Consider the following 25591-nt stretch of genomic DNA (forward strand, 5'->3'; position numbering starts at 1 on the left):
GTGTGTTACAATATTTTCCCCAAACAATCCTGTGGTATCAACTGTGCATTGTAGAGAGATTCCTTAGTTTTAGGAGGATGGTCATCAACCTGAAATGTCACACTACTCTCAGCAGGGGTGCCAGTTTAACCCCCTCCCCCCCTATAGTAATACAATTATAAATGCTTCAGTTTGTCCATGTAGTTATTCTTACTTTAGCAGCAAATGATAAGGCAAAGATATTGCTTACACTGGTTCCCCTCTTTTGTTGTATATATAACTCAAAGAAGAAAAGAAACAAAGAGCAATTAAAGTAGAATGAATTACTCTGGCCTGAAACCTTAAAGAAAGAAGCCATGGTTTTCTGAAATCTGATCAATGCAGAATTCATACACAAACAATAAATCCTGGTGGGTGAAATTTTATGTGATAAGCACATTATTTATTTTCATTCTAAGTCCAGTTACTATACAATAAAATGCAACAGAGAGTATAAGCTGTGATACTGCTGTCTCCAGTAACAACAATTCATTCAAGTCCCTTGACCTTAATTTAGAAACAAACTGTCTTGCAATTCTTTGCATATCTGTGGCATCTACAGCAGCACTATGTTAGGTATGAAGAATATTCATACCTTTTTCAACCTGAGAACAGTTCATCTTCTTCTTCTTCTTTTTGAGTTTTCTAAGCAGAACTTTGATAGATGTTATTCATATTTCTTCAAGAACCCACTTGTTCACATTCTTCAGAAACTCTTTCACAAGCAACAATATTTAATATTCCCTTCTTTTTATGTAGCCTATGCTTAATATTACAATTGGTCAGGATTTCACACACCATATTAGTATTTACGTATAGGTGTCCATGTGTCTTATAAGCAAGCTATTCTGCAGAAAAATGCAGTTTTCCAGTGTCCATCCTCATATTAGAATGTGTCCTTTGTGTTACTACACATGTGCTTGTGTGTCCATTTCATATCTGACATATTGTAGCGCTACACATCCGTATGAGATAGCCAAATGCAATTGGCTTTTAGCACTATGGGACTTAAAATCTGAGATTGTCAGTCCCCTAGAACTTAGAACTACTTAAACCTAACTAACCTAAGGACACCATACACATCCACACCCGAGGCAGGATTCGAACCTGTGACCGTAACGTTCGCGCGGTTCCAGACTGAAGCACCTAGAACCACTCGGCCACACCAGTTGGCCCAAATGCAATTGCCGAACTATTAAAGGCTATTAATATGGTAAGAAAAGTTCTGGACAAATGTAAATAATTTAGGAGTAAAGGCGACAACTCATCAAATGCTGAAGGAGTAGCTGATGGCCAGGAGGGGGGCAGGAGGCATGAGAGATGAGAATGTGGGAGGGAGAGGCAGCAGATCCACAGGATAAGAATGTGACGCACTGTCTCCAATGAGTTCATGAGGTGCATGACAATGATGACACAAAGGAGTAGATCGGAAGGGGATGACAGGACAGACGGATGGGAGATTGTTAGACAGAGGGTGTGGGTGCAGTGGGTTAGCAGAGATTGAGGCCAGGAGCATTCTTGGAGTGAAGGATATTTTGCAACAATAACTCCCATCTGTGTGGATCAGAAAATTTTGTCCTACGGGAAGTATATAGACGGCACTGTTCATCAAGCAGCTATTAAATTACGGAATGTTGTGCTCAGCAGCATGTCCTATACTTCCTGCCACTGTACTTTACTAGTTCACAATGTAACTTCAACCTACCTATTTCCCCTTTTAAATTCTCTAACCTATCTACATACACAATCACACAAACTAACAGTGCACACACTGCCCTATAGAATGAGAGTTTTCTTTTTATTGATGACAGCATCTGCCTGACTAGTCCCCACCTGGGGATCTCAACAGGGAATATTTTACACAAGAGGATACCATCATCATTTGAACAAAACAGTAGAGTTGCATATCCTCAGGAAAAATAACGGCTACAATTTCCCACTGCTATCAGCTGTTCAAAATACCAACACAGCAAGGCTACATTTGGTAAAAAGAAGGGAAGGTGAGAAAGGGTAGTGATGTCATAATGACACACCATCGGGTGACTTTCAGAGTATTTAAGTAGCTGTAAGATGTAGTACGAAAACAAAGTAATGTGGTCCTATAATATGACAGTCATCCATGGGCATAAATGAATGAGAACTCCGACGATGGGGGGAGAAGAGGTGCAAGATAACATGCCCCGCCTACCTCTTGCAGGCCTGGCAATGTATGTCTATGTTCTACAAAAGAAGAACTAACATATGGTATAGGGATTGCTGATACCTTCTGGGGGTCACCCTCGAATCCCGTTATGGACCAGAAACAGTCTCTTCATTCATTTCCAAATAAAAAAAGAAATTAATGAGCAACACACTACACAAAGTAAAGTAGAGAATCAAGTAATTGTTCTGCAACGTTGGCAGTAGTAGTACATGCCCAAGCTTTACTGTTCCTCATGCAAAAATAGTTGGTAGTCCCGCTATCCAAAACTGTCATGATGTAGTATCCATATGATTTTACCTTCATTTTTTCCTTTTTGATCACCAAAAGACAACTTTTCCTAGAACCAGTTAACAGTTATGCCCAGTACGTCATATAATCAAGATGTGATCTACCGCTATCACCAAATGAGTCACTTACCAGTGTTATAGCTTCGTTGATGACAATATCTCCGACAGCACACCAAGGAATAAAATGTGTCGTCTCATGGCCACATCTATATGTGGTTGTGAGTTGTAATCCAAATGAACCAACAGCCAGTAGAGCCTCTACAAAAATCGCATACGTAAACCGCATGTTATCTTAGGGGCAACAATGTAGTCAATAGCTACCTAAGGCTTTACAATAACTCTGTCAATTTTTTTGTTGGTATTTAGACGGCGTTAGTCACTTTTTTCGGAACTTATATCCGTATTTGAAAATAACTGTAATCTTTTACTCACCAGATGTTACACTCCATAGTAAATTAAAAATAAGGCTGATTAATGCCAGCCATAGTGCGACGACGAAGCAAATATCAAGATGAAAATGACATTCGGTGAGTAGTACTAACACTATTACGGTTGTAAGGAGTACTTGATTTTTACTGGCTCCACTCAAATCACTTAATATGTATTCAAAGCACAAATCTGTTGCAGTGTGTTGTATTACGCTTAATCGAAGCTTCCTTCCGTATATATTTCGCTTCTCTCGTATGAAAATAATTTGATGCTCTTTCCCTAACATTCGACTGGTAATAAAAACAAGTTCACTCGCTTGCCATCAACGTAAACCAAAACAAGCGTGCCCAAAGCAATTCAAACGTACAGATATTTTGGATCTATCGTTGTTTAGAATCGAACTTGTATTTATGTAAGTACTTGTTTTAGTTTACCAAAAAGGCAAGTTAATTAAAGTAATATTACATTCAACATGATGTTTTGTAACAATATCAGTATTATAAAAAATTATATGAAAAAATAGCTGCAGTACAGATAGCAAATTTTATCGAAAAACATGATGTTATTCTCAAAAACCAATAAGGGCTCCAAAAAGGGAAAAGCACGACGAATGTAATTAATGAATTCATTGAAAAAAAATCAGCTCATCATTGGACAAAAGCAGTAAAGTGGAAGATATCGTTTGCGACTTTAGAAAGGCATACGACTGAGTGAATCACGGCATGCTACTCCATAATGTAGACAGGCATGGTATCAGACAAAATGCCGCACAGTGGCTCAGGGGTTATCTGACAAACTGGAAGCAAAAGGTACCAACAATATCGAATACCACAAATTATGCATCTCAGTGCCTTTCCCAAGGAGTCCCTCAAGCCTCAATCGCAGGAACAATCTTGTTTCTCTTTTACATAAATGATTTACCTCTCAAAACCAGTGCCTGACCAATGAGGTTTGCCGACTATAAGTCAGTACTTATTGAAAAAGAAAACTTATAGGAAATTCTGGATACTGTAATGACCACATTAAACAGCCTAGACATAAGCTTTCAACAAAATGGTCTTAAAATTAATATTTCAGAGACCCTGTTTACTCAGTTTAAAACCAAACAATTAAAAATCAGTGACATCAGCATGTTACATAAAAATTAATTCACTGAAGAAGCTCAGTCCATCAAATACTGGTGAGTAAACTTGGACAAAAATCTAAGCTGGTCAGCACATATGGATTAATTAGCTATTCAGTTAAACAGCCTTGCTTTTGCACTGTACATGCTGTCCGGTATAACAGACATAAAAAGCAGGAAAGTGGTATAATTAGACTGGTTTAATTTTTGGGGGGAATTCAATCCACATATCACGACTCCTGCTACTTCAAAAAAGAATTGTTAGAAAAAGAACATACAGGGACCTAAAAATATTGCCTTTCTGTACATTGTACATGTTTGATATTATCATCTTTTTACTCAGTAATCCTGAGCTAAGTGAAAAAAACCAATATCAAACATATGTACAACACTAGACACGAAGAAAATTTCTTGCTTTCAACACATCGCTTAAAACTCAACCAACAGACACCCAAGAACATGGGAATGAAAGTCTACAATAAAGTCAAGGGTTGAGAGGTACTGTATGGAGATAGATCCACTGAAGCAAAAAACTGTATGATCTACAGGTGGAAATGTGCTACAAGTTCAAAAATGGTTCAGTTGACTCTAAGCACTATAGGACTTACCATCTGAGGTCATCAGTCCCCTAGACTTAGAACTACTTATACCTAATTAACCTAAGGACATCACACACATCCTTGCGTGAGGCAGGATTCAAACCTGCGACTGTAACAGTGGTTCCAGACTGATGCGCCTAGAACCGCTCGGGCACAGTGGCCGGCGTGCTACTAGTCAATTGAGAAGTTCATAATTGATGAGATGATCTTTTGAACAGTATAACTATTTAATATCATTGTGTTGTTTATAAACTGAATGCACAAAATAATACCTGAAAAATTTAGACACTAAGTACTAGTATATCATCAGAAAAACAGTTAACAATATTACTGTGTTTGACATAAATCTATGATGCTGAAATTAGTGTTAGAAAATTATTTTAAGTATGTATATCATGCACAAAATTCACATGTCTCTTGTACAGTATGACCAGATGAAATGTAAAATATATGTTATGTGACAAATAAAAATATGAATGTCAAATATGAAATATCCTCATCAGTAAAATACGATGCTGAGCACATATTATGAGAACATGAGTTTGTCATCAACAGCGATTTTGATTTACTTCTGTTAGATGCACTTTTCACTGTAAACAACTTTTTGATGGGTACAGTTTTACTTACTTTCTGCTATAAGACATTGAGTCTCACTGATAGAGCCCATATTGTAGAGATATTTCTATTGCAAAATTTAAATTATTTCGTCTTTCCTTCTCCTTCTGCAATGGAATACAGTTCATCATTCTCAACAGCGCAGGTATACCTTTACCAGGGCACCTGCAGTTTTTCATGTGAGTATGGGAAAACATTTTCTTCATTCACACGATTTAGGAATTTTGAGGACGTTGTTGTTTGCTCATCATTTCCTTCCACTTTCTACAGTCGACTTTTAGAGCATGTTTTAAACACAAACACGGTAATAGTGTCATTACAATAAAAGTTTTTCTTTACTTTCCAGTTTTTGAATTTTGCTGCCATTTATGTTATTATATACACTTAAATCTACATCATATATCCACAAGCCACCTAATGGTGTGTAGCAGGAGGTACTTCTGGTACCACTAACTGATCCCCTTACATTGTTCCACTCGCACATGGCGTGTGGGAAGAATGTCGGTAAGTGTATTGGCTCTAGTTTCAGTTCAATAAGTTTCTGTTGATTCCATAGTAGACCTAAGCCCTATTTTGTCAATTAACTGTTTCTCTACCATTAAAACTACCATGTGGGTAATACAGGGTGGTTATAATTGTGGCATCTGCAATGGCAATAAGAATGAATTTCGGAAAAATGGAGTCTAGCAGGAATGATTTTTGGGCAAGCAAGACGTTCCCATGTAAATGAACTAAGGTGTGGAACTTTTGTGAATTTTTGTCTCATACAATGTCTTAACTTTAATGTTGATGTTACTTGTGCTAATGTGCTTGTTAAGATTTATGAGTAATAAAGTAGTTACTGTGTGTTTAAATGATGTTGATCATACTTGTTCCAATCCCCTATGACCTACAGAGGTGATCCTGACTTTCCTGATTCTTCATAAATTTCAGTTTTTTGACAGTAGGCCAACAGGGGATATTTGCTCACAATGGTACATTTACATCAACAGGAAGAAGATGAGCTTCTTCTACAAAGGAAGAATCAAATGGCAAACTTCACACCATCATTATTTCATCAATACAAGAACACTCAAAACAGAGAGGAAATGAGGCAGTGACTATTAATTACATGGGCCATAATGCTAATGGTGGACCCATATGTGAACAAAATAATGCACAGCAACTGTGTTACATTGCAGATACAATTATCTATCAGGGTGCTGTGTACAGTAAACCCTATGTTGCACACAGTCGGGACAATTTTACATCAGCCAATGTTATTGCAAGAGACAACTGCACCAGAGTCTACCGTGCCAGTTCATAACCTGGCCTTACCATCTGCTTCACATAATACTGCCAGACAACTGAATACACACAGAAAAAAAGGGCTAACCCTTAAATGTAAAAACTACAGATTGCCATCTGTTGCTGGGTACAGGAACTATGAAAACTGACATTGGTCCCACCCCTAAGTGACCAAAATTGACGTTGCCTCACCCCTAAATAGCACAAGGAGAGACTAATATTAATTTTGATAGTTCCTTTATCCAGCAACAAATGGCAACACTTGTCTCTACACTTTTATTTTTGAGGGTTAACACATTTTTCTGGGCATTTCTTCAACTGGAGTATCATGATGTGTGCTCCAACGATTCAACAGCACCCCTATTAACTGCACAGGCACATGAAATGTTCATCAGTTGTTCGACCATGCCATGAGCATGCCAGGAACTACTGTTGTACAAATCTGGAAGTCTAATTCTTCCCCAACAATGGCAAGTGGGAACCATTCCAAAGTTATCAGCATTCCAGCCCAGCCACCCATAGACTTATTTTCAAATAATTGAATTCACTTCACAAAATTACAGAGTAGTGAATGATACACACAAATTTATAGCAGTGATGAACAATTTAGCCGAACATTCTCATACCATTAGTAACATTATTGCTGCTCCACCTACTCTGAACAGTTTTGATACATCAGGTTACCTTCCAATCAGAAGGCTGTTGCATGGAGTGACTGTTATATTGAGTTGTAAATAATAGGTTTCAGCTATCAGTCGTCCTTTGGTGGGGAGGCTTGAGTGCCTCAGCGATACAGATAGAAGTACTGTAGGTACAACCACAATGGAGGGGTATCTGTTGAGAGGCCAGACAAACGTGTGGTTCCTGAAGAGGGGCAGCAGCCTTTTCAGTAGTTGCAGAGGCAACAGTCTGGATGATTGACTCATCTGGCCTTGTAACACTAACCAAAACGGCCTTGCTGTGCTGGTACTGCTAACAGCTGAAACCAAGGGGAAACTATGGCCGTAATTTTTCCCAAGGGCCTGCAGCTTTACTGTATGTTTAAATGATGATGGCGTCCTCTTGCGTAAAATATTCCAGAAGTAAAATAGTCCCCCATTCGGATCTCTGGGCGGGGATTACTCAAGAGGTTATCATTATCAGGAGAAAGAAAACTGGCGTTCTACGGATCGGAGTGTGGAATGTCAGATCCCTTAATCGGGCAGGTAGGTTAGAAAATTTAAAAAGGGAAATAGATAGGTTAAAGTTAGATATAGTGGGAATCAGTGAAGTTGGGTGGCAGGAGGAACAAGACTTCTGGTCAGGTGACTACAGGGTTATAAACACAAAATCAAATAGGGGTAATACAGGAGTAGGTTTAATAATGAATAGGAAAATAGTAATGTGGGTAAGCTACTACAAACAGCATAGTGAACGCATTATTGATGCCAAGATAGATATGAAGCCCACGCCTACCGAGTAGTACAAGTTTATATGCCTACTAGCTCAGCAAATGACGAAGAAATTGAAGAAATGAATGATGAAATAAAAGAAATTATTCAGATAGTGAAGGGTGACGAAAATTCAATAGTCATGGGTGACTGCAAATCGTCAGTAGGGAAAGGGAGAGAAGGAAACGTAGTAGGTGAATATGGATTGGGGGTAAGAAAAGAAAAAGGAAGCCACCTGGTAGAATTTTGCACAGAGCACAACTTAATCATAGCTAACACTTGGTTCAAGAATCATAAAAGAAGGCTGTATACATGGAAGAAGCCTGGAGATACTGACAGGTTTCGGATAGATTATATAATGGTACGACAGAGATTTAGGAACCAGGTTGTAAACTGTAAGGCATTTCCAGGGGCAGATGTGGACTCTGACCACAATCTATTGGTTATGACCTGTAGATTAAAACTGAAGAAACTGCAAAAAGGTAGGAATTTAAGGAGATGGGACCTGGATAAACTAAAAGAACCAGAGGTTGTACGGAGATTCAAAGAGAGCATAAGGGAACAATTGACAGGAATGGGGGAAACAAATACAATAGAAGAAGAATGGGTAGCTTTGAGGGATGAAGTAGTGAAGGCAGCAGAAAATCAAGTAGGTAAAAATACGAGGGCTAGTAGAAATCCTTGGGTAACAGAAGAAATATTGAATTTAATTGATGAAAGGAGAAAATATAAAAATGCAGTAAATGAAGCAGGCAAAAAGGAATATAAACGTCTCAAAAATGAGATCGACAGGAAGTGCAAAATGGCTAAGCAGGGATGGCTAGAGGACAAATGTAAGGATGTAGCGGCTTATCTCACTAGAGGTAAGATAGATACTGCCTACAGGAAAATTAAAGAGACCTTTGGAGAAAAGAGAACCACTTGTATGAATATTAATAGCCCAGATGGAAACCCAGTTCTAAGCAAAGAAGGGAAAGCAGAAAGGTGGAAGGAGCATATAGAGGGTCTATACAAGGGCGATGTACTTGAGGACAATATTATAGAAATGGAAGGAGATGTAGATGAAGATGAAATGGGAGATACGATACTGGGTGAAGAGTTTGACAGAGCACTGAAAGACCTGAGTCGAAACAAGGCCCCCGGAGTAGACAACATTCCACTAGAACTACTGACAGCCTTGGGAGAGCCAGTCATGACAAAACTCTACCAGCTGGTGAGCAAGATGTATGAGACAGGCGAAATACCCTCAGACTTCAAGAAGAATATAATAATTCCAATCCCAAAGAAAGCAGGTGTTGACAGAAGTGAAAATCACCTAACTATCGGTTTAATAAGTCACAGCTGCAAAATACTAACGCGAATTCTTTACAGAAGAATGGAAAAACTAGTAGAAGCCGACCTCGGGGAAGAGGCAATACTGACCTTACGACTGATCTTAGAAGAAAGATTAAGGAAAGGTGGTGGTCCCGGGAGGGAGGGTGGGGGCAGGAGCGTGCACACTCTGACACTCTGATCGACCTGAAGGTGTGGCTGCATGGGACGTGAGACTCCCGGCGTTTGCTCTAGTGGAAACGTTCCGTGGAAAACGTCCAGAAGGTTACACGTCCACCTCCTGAAGCTCATACCAAGATGTAGAAGGCGTCGGATGACACCTTCTGGCGGTTGCTATGGCCGTGCTGTCCACGGGATCCGTGAATCTGGGGTAAGAGATACAGAAGAATCACCGTGCACACGACAGTGGCGAATTTGATTGTGATGTCGGAGTTGCAATCCACCTGGGTCTTAAATGAGATACATGCATGCCCCAAGTTGACGAAGGATCTCGCCTGGCGCCCACTGTCTGCTGCCGCTAAAAACCATGAAAAACACAATGTTACGCGGCGCGAAGCGATACTTGAGGCCTTCCTTCGGCGACGTACTCTGAGGAGGGTGGAGCAGTGTTTGATGGCGGCGGCCGTAAAGCAGTTCCGCCGGCGATGGTCCATCTCGTGGATGCGAACGATAGGAGGCGAGAAACAGCTGCTATGCATGATTCCTGGTGTGTGCGGTGCGAAGTTCGGCCATCTGCTGCTTGAAGTTTCTGACAAAACGTTCCGCTTCGCCGTTTGACTGTGGATGGAACGGTGCACTAGTTAGATGCTGCATGCCATTGGATTCACAGAATGTTTCAAATTCATTTGACGTGAACTGAGGGCCGTTGTCCGGCACTATGACTTCAGGCAAACTTTCGAGGCATAAAGTTGAGGACAACGCCTGAACTGTGCTACGTTCATGGGCACAGCAAAAGGAAACTTGCTATAAGAGGCTACCACAATCAACCAACGAATGTTCCAAAAAAGGACCCGCAAAGTCTTCGTACACACATCCCCGTGGTGGTAGTGAGTTAGGCCAAGCAGAAAATTTTCGTGGAGGAGCAGATTGATTTTCCGCACATGCGTGACAATGTGACCTCATCTGTTCTGTTTGACTGTTCATACCCTGCCAAGTAAAATGTTGACGCGCTAACTGTTTGGGTACGAACAATCCCACAGTGTCCTAGATGAAGTAACTGCAACACTTCTTTTCGCAAAGCTTTGGGGAACAACACACGTGACTGTCTACTGTCATTTTGAACAAGAATCACACCTTGCTGTGTAGCGAAGCTATGCCAACGTGCTAAGTGTCGGCGCACTACAGAGTTCTTTATGCTGTGCAGTGAGCGAGGCCAAGATGTGCGAATGCGTTTTAGCAAAATGTTCAAATCTGAATCAGCTTCCTATAGTGTAGAGGAAAGGATTGAAGCAATGCAGAATATTGGGGATCGATATGGCAACAAGATGCAGCAGAAGCGTCAGAGTCTGTATCAGGGCCAATCGGAAGACGTGAAGGTGCGTCCGCATTACCATCCTGAGCTGTCGGAGGATACACAATTTCGTACTGGTATTGAGACAACAACAAAGCCAATCTCTGCAATTTTTGGGCAGTTCGTACAGGAACGGGCTCCATAGGATGAAACAAGCACTCCAATGGCTTGTGTTATTAAATAGAATTTTATGCCATACAAATAGTGGTGGAGTTTGGTGATACCGTACTCAATAGCCAATGCCTCTTTCTCTATTTGTGAATAGTTACACTGAACTTCGGACAACACTTTTGATACGAAAGCAATAGGCCTGTCTTTGTCATCAGATCTGTGTGAAAGCACTGCATCGATTCCGTAAGAGGAAGCGTCAAATTGCAACAAAACAGGTTTTTCAGGATCAAGGTGAACCAAGCATCGATCACTGACCAATGCTTCTTAAGTTTTTGAAAAGGTTCTTGGCACTCGTCTGTCCAAATAAAGGGGACGTTCTTGCCACGGAAGCGATGAAATGGAGCTGCGATTTGTGCAGCACTCGGTATGAACAGAATATAATAGTTCATTTTCACTAAGACTGACTGCATTTCTGTGACACTGCAGGGAACTGGCAAGTCACGTGTGGCTAACAAATGTGACTAAAGAGGATGTTCACCTTGACTGTTTATGACATGACCAAGATAGTGCAACTGAGGTTTAAAAAAATTGTACTTGTCCAGACTACACTTTAGTCCTGCATCAGATAACACACGAAACAAAGCACTCAAATTTTCAGTGTGTTCTTCAGGTGTACTATTGCTACGATAATATCGTCCAAATAGTTTGAACAATTTGGTAATTGAGCAGTCAGCTGTTCCGTATACTGTTGGAAAATGGCGGGTGCCTAAGTACTGCCAAAAGACCAACGCTAATATTTAAACAAGCTCAAATGAGTGTTCACAACACACATGGTTTGAGATTCTTCACCTAGTGGTGTATGAAAATATGCTTCGCGCAAATAAATTTTTGAAATATTGCGACCAGAGCCAGAGGCAACGGATAAGCATCAATCACAATTTGAGGGTTGACTGTAGACTTAAAGTCAACACAGAGGTCAATGCGACCTGAAGGTTTGGGGAGCAAAACCAGTGGACTTGCCCATTGACTAGCTTGTATGGGCACAATAGCTCCGCTATCGTGCAATTCCTGAAGTTCACCAGCGACTTTGTCCCGTAGTGCAATGGGAACAGTTCTGACCCGCCAAAATTTCGGCCGAGTTTTGTCTTTCATTGTAATATATGCAACAAAATTGTTAGTCTTGCCTAAACCTTCAGAAAAAAGTTCAGGAAATTCTTTCAGCAAGCGAGCTACACTGTCGTTGGCATTGCATGCAGTCACTGATAACACATTGTCCTGAATTAGAATGCCAAACAAATCAAACGAATAAATGCCACATACATTATGTCATCAAAAGTATCCGGACACCTCCAAAAATATACGTTTTTCATATCAGGAGCATTGTCCTCCCATCTACTGCCAGGTACTCCATACCAGCGACCTCAGTAGACATCAGACATCGTGAGAGAGCAGGATGGGGCGCTCCGCGGAACTCACTGACTTCGAACGTGGACACGTGACTGGGTGTCACTTGTGCCATACGTCTGTACGCGAGATTTCCACACTCCTAAACATCCCTAGGTCCAATGTTTCCTATGTGATAGTGAAGTAGAAACGTGAAGGGACACGTACTGCACAAAAGCGTACAGGTCGACCTCGTCTGTTGACTGACAGAGACCGCCGGCAGCTGAAGAGGGCCGTAATGTGTAATAGACAGGCATCTATCCCAAACTGCATCAGGATCCACTGCAGGTACTATGACAGTTAGGCGGGAGGCGAGAAAACTTGGTTTCATCGGTCTAGTGGCTGCTCATAAGCCTCACATCACGCCGGTAAATGCGGAACGACGGCTCACTTGGTGTAAGGAGCATAAACATTGGACGATTGAACAGTGAAAAAACGATGTGTGGAGTGACGAATCACTGCAGACAATGTGGCGATTCGATGGCAGGCTGTGGGCATGGCGAATGCCCGATGAACATCATCTGCCAGCGTGTGTAGTGCCAACAGTAAAATTCGGAGGCGGTGGTCTTATGGTGTGGTCGTGTTTTTCTTGAAGGGGTCTTGCACCACTTGTTGTTTTCCGTGGCACTATCACAGCACAGACCTACATTGATGTTTTAAGCACCTTCTTGCTTCCCACTGTTGAAGAGCAATTCGGGGGTGACGATTGCATCTTACAACATGATCGAGCACCATTCATAATGTACCGTCTGTTGCGGAGTGGTTACATGACAATAACGTCCCTGCAAGGGGCTGGTCTGGACAGAGTCCTGACCTGAATCCTACAGAACACCTTTCGGATGTCGACGACTTTGTGCCAGGCCTCACCGACTGACATTGATGTCTCTTCTCAGTGCAGCACTCCGTGAAGAATGGTCTGCCATTCTCCAAGAAACCTTCCGGCACCTTATTGAACGTATGGCTGCGAGATAACAAAGATAAGGGTGGGACAACGCCATATTGAATTCCAGCATTACCGATTGAGGGCGCCACGAACTTGTAAGTCATTTTCAGCCAGGTGTCTGGATACTTTTGATCACATAGTGTATGTTCTCACAATCGCGTGATTGTAGCACAGTGAAAGTCATAGTTCGCGAATGCGAGCGGTACATGGAAGGCAAAGTACATTTTCCGGTAACAGGAATGTCTTGTCCATTATAAGCCGTCACCCGTCAGGTGCGTGCTAGTTTTACGTAGGCATGGGGAACCTAACAATCCATGGGTGTTATGATTCAGCAATGTAACATAGGCACCCAATTCCAACTGAAACTTCACGCGTTTTCCACTAAGATGAAAACGAACAAAGCCTTTGCTGGAATGGCGTAGCACTGAAGGAACAGTTTGCTTCCTAGTTTTGCTAATGCCTGCAGCAAGCTTTGAATACACTGCACTGATTACATGGGCCTTGTGACTAGATTTTTGTGAATGGGCAGAATTCTTATGTTTGTTCTGTTGCAAACATACGGATTGTACATGACCTTTCTTGCTACAAGCGTATCACTGTGCTTGTCTGCACAGGCAATCTTGGCGTTCGCGCTGTGACTAGCGCCAAGGGCATGACTTAATTCTACACACTGATGTAGTCACCTGTTTAGAGAACTGTTTATGTGGCTTGGCGTGTCCGTGCTGTTGCTGCCTACTGGTCTGGTCGTGAGCAAGGGACGACGAAACCCAACAAATTGGTGGCTACTCAAATTAATCGACACCTGAATATTACTGATCTATGATTTTCACTATGTGTTGAAATGATGGATCTGACTGTTTCAAAATCTATTCTCCAAGTTTGACATCAATTACATTGTACATGATCACATCATGCAACATAACATCTGAATATAAAGCACCAAAGCACATTTGAATGTGCATTGACAGTGGGATTAGCCGTGCGGTCTGAGGCGCTGCAGTCATGGACTGTGCGGCTGGTCCCGGCGGAGATTCGAGTCCTCCCTCGGGCATGGGTGTGTGTGTTTGTCCTTAGAATAATTTAGGTTAAGTAGTGTGTAAGCGTAGGGACTGATGACCTTAGCATTTAGGTACCATAAGATTTCACACACATTTGAACATTTTTGAATTTGCATTTCCTGTAAATCTGTTACTCAAACGTGATAAGTTTGTTTTGACCTTTTCTAGTAACGAAAGAACTGATACCGAGTTGCCACCACATTCACTTGTTGGTCATAGTAGTTAGAGAACCTACAACCCGATCATAGGGAACTTCACACGGAGTGCCAATAGGGAACAATTTTAAATTGAGGCGAAAGATGGCATTTCCTGCTGTTGACAAAAAGTAATGTTTCACAGTACCTGATGCTTTGTGAACAATGATGTGGGCTTCATACTGTTGCAACCACTCGAACCATTCCTCTTCTTTTTCGTTAAACTGGCGAAAAGGCGATATGCTACAGTTGTGGCATGTTGGTCGGTCACATTGCGTCTGGTGCTTGGTTGGCAGTTAGCCGCTATAGTGTGTTTAGAAGGGTTGCAATTAGCTGCGTCTGAAACTGAAAGATCGTATTAGTTGCGTTGCATGTAACGCTTGCAGCTGAGGCGCCTGAGCAGGGTGTGGGAGAGGTGGATTGTTCATTTTGGAATGCAAATGCAGTAAATAGACCACGCAATCAATAAAAATAAGCGCACAAGTAAAGAAAATTTCTGCAACAGCCACTTGAAAGAACTGAGTAGAAAAAACACTATAAGAGACACCGTTAAAACATGTAAACAACCCTCTGTAAAGAAAAGACAAGGTAGAATTAAGGTGCCAGCAAAACAAAAGCCCACGACAAAATCAGCTAGTGTCTCTCGGTTTGAAACGTTAACAGGTTGTCGCTATGGTATGGCTCCTATATCGTCGGCACCATGTTATTCGGACATCCCATCCTCGTCACCATGTTGTTGTGACTAGGAATCCTGCATACTCGGTTCACTAGACAAATTTTTCTTTTACTTCTTTACTGAGTTTCGATTCCCCCCTGACGGTGGCGGGCTGGCAGCAGCTTAGTACGCCGCTCTTCAGTCTACATAATTTGTTTTAAAAAGATTAAGATAATAAGTAATATAACCAGGCGATAAAATCGGTGACTTAAACAAATGGTAAAATGATGGAAAATCGTGGAACTTAAAACAAAGGGTTGATGATGCTAATAAAATACATATGAAGCAGACAGGTAAAAGAATAGACAGACAATACAAAAAACACGGTGACAGTCTGGTTTCTGTTCGCAAGAGATATAAAACTTACAACCAGCGACAGCACGGTTTCTGTATGCAACACTTTGGAAAGACGAACAACACTGAACATTCACTTTAACACTGCACTAAAAAAATTGGCACAAATATGATATACCACAGCCAAGCGCAGATGGGGGGAACCTGGACAGATGACAGAAAAGGAAAGGGGGGATGAAGAGGAAAAAACGAAGTGGGGGGGGGGGCGAAAGGAGCTGATGGAGGACGAGGACCCATAAGAGGGGGGGGGGGGGCGGTCGCTGGGCAGACACGACAGCGAGTGCAGAAATTTAGAGGAGGGGTATACAAAAGGACTCGGGAGTGGGGAGAGGGGAGGCAGAGAGAGGTTAGGTGGTGAGAAAGCAGGATGAAATGAGGAGGGGGGGAAGAGGGAGCCCGGGGCCTGGGTAAAGGACAAAGGAAGGGAGGGGGGGGGGGAGAGGATCAGAGTTGATAGGAGGGCTAAATGGAGGGACAGAGGTCATCATCTGGGAGGGGGAGTTGATGGAAGCCACCTTGGGAAAGGAGATAAAGGGTTTATAGATGGAGGGTAGGGAGGACATAACAGTAGAGGTGTGGCAGAGGGCAGGGATTGGAGAGGAGAAACCAGGGGATGAGAGAGATCGAGGCAGCCGGAGGTGTAGAGTATGCGGATATGTTCAAGGAATAGGAGCAGATGGGGAAAGGAATGAGGTTGTAGAGGATCTGCATGGGGGATGGGAGGTGTATATGGAAGGTGAGGCGGAGTGCATGGTGCTCGAGGATCTGGAGGGGGCGGATATCCAGGTGAGACTGACATAACAGAGTATGGGACAGATTAAGGATTTGTAGGTGTGGAGGATGGTAGAGGGGTGCAACCCCCATGTCCAGCCAGAGAGGAATTTGAGGAGTCGGAGGCAGTTGTGGGCTTTGGATTGGATGGAGCAGAGATGAGGGACTCAGGTGAGGTGACGGTCAATGGTGAGGCCAAGGTAGAAGAGGGTGGGGGCAAATCAAACAACTCATATTAATGAGTTTTATTACGGTCAAGACAAGTACAATACTTAACTTTGATAGATGTGTCGCAAGCAAAGGACGACGTACAAAATAATCAGTCTTCTTCAGGATAGACAAACACAAGTCTGTGCTACATAGAGAGTACTAATGAGAGAGGCTATCATTGTCAGCGAACCAAGTGGCTAACGTTGAAGCTGCTATCGAAGTGGCCTGCCACCAGTCAGGCGTGGCGCTTATGTGCTCTTCACCTAGAGGCCACTGCTGTCGCGTTGTCTTCCTGGAGGGACAGTCATCTCTTCTCTGTCGTTCTCGACTGGCATGCCAGCGCTGACTTTACGCTGTAACAGGCATATTGCACGATTACTTTGAAGTTTTTCCATTCGTTTCCCACACCTTCTTCCTCATCACCGAAGATTTGATGTTTACTGCTCGGATACTCTGAAACTTGTATCTGTCACTCTTGCTAAGCAAAAATATCTTCCTATCTTTCTTAACATTCCTTGTCAGATCCGTTGTCATAGATGCTGTCACAGCCTTATTATCACTGATAATCTTCCTCTACGTTAACTGATTCGATATGTTTGTTGCCAGAAGGTCTAAGACGTTACCCTCATGAGTTGGTTCTCTAACTTCCTGCTCAAAGTAATTTTCGGTTAAGACATCTAGAACAATGTCACACGAATCCCTGTTCCTGGCACCAGCTTTGACAGAATGACACTCCCAATCTATACCTGGCAAGTTGACGCCACCGCCAATTAAAACAGCATGACCAGGAAAATTTTTAACGATATTCTGCAAGTTCTGTCTGAAACGCTATACCATTGGGGCTTGTGCCCCAGGCGATTACCATTTTTGACCGACCGTTGATGTTTAACTTCTCTCATTAATTCATGGCTAGTAGTAGCTTGCCCTTGCGCCTCTTCGGCTGTTGCTGGGGTTTCCAGAGCCTTTGTGTTCATCCTTTGTACACTTCCCCATACTTCCTATACTCTTTCCGCAAACTTCTTCACTGATTCACAATCTGGTCCCAATTTAGGACTTAAAATGTCAAAGGAGGACGGCATCTTCGTCCAGTACCAATTGAGGGTGATATGCCAGTACCTGTATAAAGACGGGCTTGCCATGCGCCGTGTCTAGCATTAACGTAAAACCTTAAGATTTTCGAAATAGTTTTATGGGTGTGCTCTGTCCTACCGTTGTCTGAATCTGAAACGGGCTCGTTCGTAACTTCTGAATTTGTAATATATGGCATAGCTGTTTCATAAATTCTGAAATGAAGTTTGTGTCCTGATTCATGACTAAGGATCACTTGAAACTTCAGTATCCAACTGCTAACTAGTGCCTGTGCAACAGTGCTGTGCTTTTGGTCTGAAATTGCTACTATACTACTGGCCATTAAAATTGCTACACCAAGGTGAAATGCAGATGATAAATGGTATTCATTGGATTACATTTTCACGCAATTTGGGTGCATAGATCCTGACAAAACAGTACCCAGAACAACCACCTCTGACCGTAATAACGGCCTTGATACGCCTGGGCATTGAGTCAAACAGAGCTTGGATGGCGTGTACAGGTACAGCTGCCCATGCAGCTTCAACACGATACCACAGTCCACCAAGAGTAGTGACTGGCGTACTGTGATGAGCCAGTTGCTCGGCCACCATTGACCAGACGTTTTCAATTGGTGAGAGATCTGGAGAATGTGCTGGCCAGGGCAGCAGTCGAACATTCTCTGTATCCAGAAAGGCCCATACAGGACCTGCAACTTGCGGTCGTGCATTATCCTGCTGAAATGTAGGGTTTCGCAAGGATTGTGTAACGACAGAAATGCATATCCTCCTATTTCCATCTATTGTACTATAATTGTTTTCCTTATTTTGTCACCTGTAGATATGACATTTCTGTCTCTTTATATATTGTAATTGTTTTACTGTTTGTATATATTATTTGTATTTTTACGCTGGGTCTTACCTAGGGAAAACTATGCTATCGAACGGATACATCGATAGGTCGTGTGGAGAACCAAAGTGTTTAGGATCTTTGGTAGTGTGAACTCGGCCGCGTGGAGCGCGGGCAGAGCAGAGTCTGGCTGGAGTGATGCGGTTGAGCAGGTGTGTTGTGTGGCGCTCCCGCGAGTTGCCGCGCTTTCGGGCTTTGGCAGCATGTAATTGCGCTCGACTTGCTATGATAGTTTCTGACACGGTGTCGCGGACGGGAAACATTAGCAGACACACATCAAGAGCCCGTTTCGCCTGGTGACAGTGTCGAGAAGAAGGCATGCCAACATCCAGCTTCTGCAACAGCGACGGCCGACAATGAGTGACTGTCGCCACCACCTCGATCGATGACTTCAAACCTTCGATCAACCAACAAGGAAGACTGGAAGCACGTAAAGTTTTAGAACTGTATGGCAGACCTCAGTTTTTAAAATTGTTCCATTTGCCTCGCAAAATTACAGCAACATAGCATGAACCTTTGTTGCTCATTGTCCCAACTGCATTACCAAGCAGGGTCCCTTCCTTTTCCGAAATGAACTCGAGTGTCGTTGAAATTCAGACGCCAGCATTAAAGTAATATCATTCCATTTCACTGCTTTAATTTCAAAGTTCAGTTAAGGTATTCATAGCTGGCTACAATATTTAGATTACACAAGCACAAATTAAGAGTGCGAGTTTTGGTACCATATTTTAGCTTACCTGTGACTGCAGCTCAGCTTGGTACGTACTAAATTTTACTATTGTTAATTGTTCAAGAACATTTAATTCAAGTTCAAAGTTAAATCACTTATTTCTAAATTGCGTAGATTCAAGTAGCTTTTGAAATGATTGTTGAGGTAGCCCAAGACTAACCTTATTTTATTGAATTTCGTAGTGCTTCAGAAACAAAGTTCACTATTAATTTCAGTCACTAAGTTAACTTTCAGTTTTCCAGTCTTATTAATTCTTTTGCTAAATGAAGTCAGAGTGTAGCGAAATTTATTACTTCTGACAAACTTTCAGTTTTCACACTACACGTGTCAACCTTCAGTTGCCACGCTTTTAGTGCTAATTATATGTACAATTGCCTTTCTTTTTCAGTTATTATAGTAGTTGTCCATAGGACTGGCGACCGTAATTTTCCCCAAATCTCAAATATCTAATTACCGCCAATTAATTGTTAACGTGACGACCACACATTAACTTTCTTTATTAATTTTACCCTTTCCTCAAAATTAATTTCCACCAATTTCATTTGCATTCTTCCTTTCATTTAGATGTAACCCTTTCCTCCTCCTTTACCGACAGATTAACTTTGGTGACGATTGCTTTTCCAAAATTTCCATGAGTTACACGCGGTTTAATTTTTCACTGTCACTGAGGTCGACTACTGTGATGTTGTTCAACACGGCACAAATAGTGAAAATTCTAGATGCCTCGAGCTAGTGATGAATGCTTGCATTAGATACGTGTGCAATATTCGGTTGTATGATCATATCAGTCCTTCATACTCCCAGCTAGGTTGGATACGCCCACATAAGGCACACGATCTCCACACGATGTGCTTACTTCATCGATTTCTTAGCCACTGGTGCCCCAAATACTTATCTTCTCACATTAAACACCTATCATCATTTCACAATCGCAACATCAGATCGGATACGTCTAGCATCTTGGCTGTACCTTTACATAACACAAAATCTTTCTCCGTGTCATTCTCCATCTCAGCCATACGACTATGGAACGCGCTCCCCTGTGATCTGCATCTTATCCAGAACCACTCAACATTCAAGAGGGAACTCAAAACTTACATATTAGGGACGGCATAGCCACCATTGTTGTGCCCCTCTCATCTCTTTCTTTCTCCTCTCCATCACAGCTTCGAATTTTACCATCCTATTTCTCTTCCTCTAACGTATCTACCTCTTATATATCTCTTTTACACCATTCTATCTTCTTATGTCTCTGCTCGATGAGAATAACTCACAAGCTGCAAGAACACGACGCTGGGGTGGTGTGGGTGCCTATGTTTGCTCTGTTTTCCTAAAACATGTCACTACAGGCACAGTTCACAAGGCAATTATGAAAATCTCTTCCGAGGCAGTAGGAAATGATGGAGTAAGCATTGGCATGATTAAGAACGTCGTAGACACTACTATTCCAGTTATCACAGACATCTTCAACCTGTCTCTTGTCAGTAGTACATATCCTACTGAGTGGAAGCAAAGTTTAATTCAGCCCATACCCAAGACTGACAACCCTAAGTCGCCAGGTGACTATAGGCCGATGAGCATACTACCTGCAATATCTAAAGCCCTAGAATACATCGTCCATGAACAGCTGGCGGATTACCTCAAAACTCATAACATCCATGACGAATATCAGTCAGGCTTTCGAAAGCACCATAGTACAGCAACCACATTAATCAAAGTAACTGATGACATTAAACATGCTATGGACAGAAGTGAAGCTACTATCCTAACACTGCTTGACTTTAGCAAGGCTTTTGACACAGTTGACTTCGATATATTACTAATTAAAATGAAACAGCTGAATTTCTCCAACAGAGCAATACACTGGTTCGACAGCTACCTCAAAAACAGAAGTCAACAAGTCATTTGTGGGTCGGAAAAGTCATCATGGAAAAGCGTGCGCTCTGGAGTTCCCCAAGGCTCCGTCCTTGGTCCACTACTCTTCTCACTGTACTTTAATGATATTTCTTCAGTGATTCACTCCTGCAACTACCATCTTTATGCCGACGACATCCAACTGTACATAAGTGCAAGCCCCAAAAACATTGCTTGCCGCCGTTGTAGCGAGTATGAACGCAGATCTTTGCTCTGTTTCTCGATGAGCACAGAACCTAGGTCTGAAACTAAACCCCAAGAAATCCCAGGTCATACTTATATCTCATCCAAAGTTCAGCCGGTACTTTCACGAAACAGTCCCTAAAATACTCCTCAATGGTACCCAACTACCATACCAAAAAACGGTAAAAGACCTTGGAATAATCTTGGATGAACACCTAAACTGGGAAGAACAAACAGTCATAGCTTGCCGGAAATTGCTCTCCTCCCTACATGCAATTCAAAAATTTAGAAAAATATTTCCAACCCATGTTAAACAAAAATTAGTCCAAACACTAGTCTTGCCTAATCTTTACTTCTGCGATGTAGTTCAACACGGCACAAATAGTGAAAATTCTAGATGCCTCGAGCTAGTGATGAATGCTTGCGTTAGATACGTGTGCAATATTCGGTTGTATGATCATATCAGTCCTCCATACTCCCAGCTAGGTTGGATACGCCCACATAAGGCACGCGATCTCCACACGATGTGCTTACTTCATCGATTTCTTAGCCACTGGTGCCCCCAATACTTATCTTCTCACATTAAACACCTATCATCATTCCACAATCGCAACACCAGATTGGATACGTCTATCATCTTGGCTGTACCTTCACGTAACACAAAATCTTTCTCCGTGTCATTCTCCATCTCAGTCATACGACTATGGAACGCGCTCCCCTGTGATCTGCGTCTTATCCTGAACTACTCAACATTCAAGAGGGAACTCAAAACTTACATATTAGGGACGGTATAGCCACCATTGTTGTGCCCCTCTCATCTCTTTCTTTCTCCTCTCCATCACAGCTTCGAATTTTACCATCCTATTTCTCTTCCTCTAACCTATCTACCTCTTATATATCTCTTTCACCCCATTCTATTGTCTTATGTCTCTGCTCGATGAGAATAACTCACAAGGTGTCTAAACATTCATGGTGGTGTCTGATTGTTCTATATCGTGTCTCCCTACCACTTTCGCGCAACGACGCTCTGAGCGTGTTTTTTAGGGAATTGACTAGTTTGAACCTGAGACCTGTTGCTGGTAAGGAGACGCCAGACCACACATGACATGTAGAATTCAGAAGAGTTCAGTGTGACTAGCGATGATATAACCAAATACTAAATGATCTCAGCGTCAGCTCCACTGCACTTCCTGTAAAAGAATCTTAATACTAACTAAATTTAGTGGAAGGGGTTCAAGGCTTTCCTATTTTTAGTTAGCTGGTAAAATAACGTCGAAAAAGCAGTTAAGTTTACCATTGGAAATTTTATTCTACTCACAAAACATCGTTTATAAATTGCACTATTGATAAAAGGAAATGTTTTAATACAGGATGGTAAAAAACAACTGCGTTCAACAAAAATGTGAACGAATATTCCCTGAATGGGTTTCCAAGTTCTAGAATCGATCGATGGATGACCTATGCCATATCACATCTATAATCTAGGTTTAAATTAAGTTTCACTAAAGAGAAAACTATCAAAATGGTCTACAGTGACCCCTCAATTATCTTTAATTACTTCTCTAACTTGTCCTAAATTACAGTGGCTGATGTGGCTTCTCAATAACTATATAAAAGAAAAATCATCGTGTTTCAGATCTGTTCTTCAAGTGGCAAATGTGAACACCATGAGTTTTAATTAACGATCGATACTAGTATTACGCAAAAAGGGGGTGTAACAGATGAGACTTCTCCAGTTCTGAGTGAAGCCTTATGCGCTCAAAAATGCGGCATCGCGTGCGTTCATTACCTTGTCGGTGTTTAGGCAGCGTCAGGGCAGCTGCGGGCAGCACAGCTCCGCTCACCTCGTCATCTCGGAAGCAACTCTCTCCTTACTACAATTTACCGAAGTTGGTTTAAAAAAAACTATTGCCTGTGTTTCCATCTGACCAATCAGGGTCTCACTGTTAACCTTAAGCTCCGCCTACAAAAATTCTGTCTATCCAATGAGAAACGCTATACTTTTCGTGGAGGGGCAATGTTTTTAAAGTTTGCAACGTAACAGAGACGCGAAAAACTCTCACGCTAAAACCTGCAGCTGGTATGGTCCTTTTAGCGTTATCGTAAGATCTATATTGTTCTTCTGGAGGGCTCTATCTTTTAATATGGGCTGGGGAGTGGTCCTAATGTAACAGACACGCGAAAAGGCTCACGCTAAAAACTTGCGGGTGGTAGTGGCCCTTTTTGTGTTATCGTAAGATCTATACTGTTTTTCTGGAGGGCTCTAGCTTTTAACATGGGCTGGGGGTGGTCCTTGACGTAACAGAGACGCGAAAAAGTCTCACGCTAAAACGTGCGGGTTGCGTGGCCCTAGTGGTTAGCTGGCGACGTGGGTGTCCAGTCCGTCCCTTATCGTAGGGCCTTCTAGCTTAACACGGCTCTGCTCTCGGCTTCTGTTCTCGTTTCTCCCCTCAGAACTGCGTCGGTCTCACGGTGGGAAGGTACGACATGCATTTAAGCATTCTTGTGTTAGTCTGTGGTATTCCATTTGCTCACTCGTTACTCGTATTACTTTGGTTAATTTAATCTCACGATTTATTCGGAGCTATGTGACATTCTACTGGATTTGCTTATCATGTCACAGTTTTCATGGAAGGTGTTGAATTTGCCTGACACTTTACAGCTGCAAGAACATAACGAAAAAATTCCCAACAATGGGAATGACATTCACAATAGAAAAGTATGTTTACTTTTATATACATACTCATTATTATTATTATTATTATTATTATTATTATTATCATTATTATTATTCTTGATTGTTATAATTATTTTGTTATTGTTATAATTATCATTGTACTACTGCTATAATATCTATTTTTTCTTTAACATCAATACTGCATAATACGCTATATGTCCTTAATGTTATGTAGAAACTGTAACTTGTTCAATCTGAGTATGCCTGGTTAGGTGTAAGAGAGGGCCAGAAGGCCCTAATCTTGCCAGGTAAAATAAATGCATAAATAAATAAATAAATAAATAAACATAACGAGAAAATTCCCAACTAACAATAGGACTGACATTCACAAAAGAAAAGTATGTTTACTTTCATGTACATAGTCATTACTATTATTATTATTATTATCATTATTATTCTTGATTGTTATAATTATCTTTTTATTGTTATAGTTATCATTGTACTACTGTTATAATCTCAATTTTTTTTCTTTAACATCAATACTGCATAATACGTTATATGTCCTTAATGTTCTGTAGAAACTGTAACTCGTTCAATCTGAGTATGCCTGGTTAGGTGTAAGAGAGGGCCTGACGGCCCTAATGTTGCCAGGTAAAATAAATGCATAAATAAATAAATAAGTGAGGGGGAGGTTACAATCGAATGAACGGTAGAGCCACGGGTCGTAACATAACTGAAATGTAACGTCCACTCTTCAAAGTGCCATCAATGCAAACAAGAGGTTACCAAGACGTGTAACCAACGGCACCCCATACCATGACGCCAGGTGATATGCCAGTATGGCGATGACGAACATACGCTTCCAATGTGCATTCACCGCGATGTCGCCAAACACGGATACGACCATCGTGATGCTGTTAACAGAACCTGGATTCATCCGAAAAAATGACGTTTTGCCATTCGTGCACCCATGTTCATCGTTGAGAATACCATTGCAGGTTCTTATTGATGATGCACAGTCAAGGGTAACCGCAGCCATGGTCTTCGAGCTGATAGTCCATGCTGCTGCCAACGTCGTCTAACTATTCGTGCAGATGGTTGTTGTCATGCAAACGTCCCCATCTGTCGACTCAGGGATCCGTTACAGTCATGCGGACAAGTTACCTGTCATCTGGACTGCTAGTGATACGAGGCCGTTGGGATCCAGCACGGCATTCCGTATTAGCCTCCTGAACCCACCGATTCCATATTCTGCTAACAGTCATTGGATCTCTATCAACGCGAGCAGCAATGTCGCAATACTATAAACCGCAATCGCGATAGGCTACAATCCGACCTTTATCAAAGTCGGAAACGTGATTTTACGCATTTCTCCTTCTTGCACGAGGCATTACAACAACGTTTCACCAGGCAACGCCGGTCAAGTGCTGTTTGTGTATGAGAAATCGGGGTGAACATTTCCTCATGTCAGCACGTTG

At 41.9% G+C, this 25591-nt stretch overlaps 1 protein-coding gene across 1 annotated transcript in view; it reads right to left on the bottom strand.

Annotated features, from left to right (window-relative positions):
* LOC126266920 (phosphatidylinositol N-acetylglucosaminyltransferase subunit H-like) overlaps positions 1–3291 on the bottom strand; it is a 34299-nt gene extending 31008 nt beyond the window's left edge. The window contains exons 1-2 of the mRNA XM_049971610.1: positions 2941–3291; positions 2639–2766 (exon numbers count right to left, since the gene is read on the bottom strand). Coding sequence (XP_049827567.1) covers positions 2639–2766; positions 2941–3223 — 411 coding nt within the window. The 5' untranslated portion in view covers positions 3224–3291. The remainder of the gene's footprint in view (positions 1–2638; positions 2767–2940) is intronic.
* Positions 3292–25591: the final 22300 nt, after the last annotated feature.

This window comes from Schistocerca gregaria, chromosome 4 (assembly GCF_023897955.1).
Source record: "Schistocerca gregaria isolate iqSchGreg1 chromosome 4, iqSchGreg1.2, whole genome shotgun sequence".
Taxonomy (NCBI): Eukaryota; Metazoa; Arthropoda; class Insecta; order Orthoptera; family Acrididae; genus Schistocerca; species Schistocerca gregaria.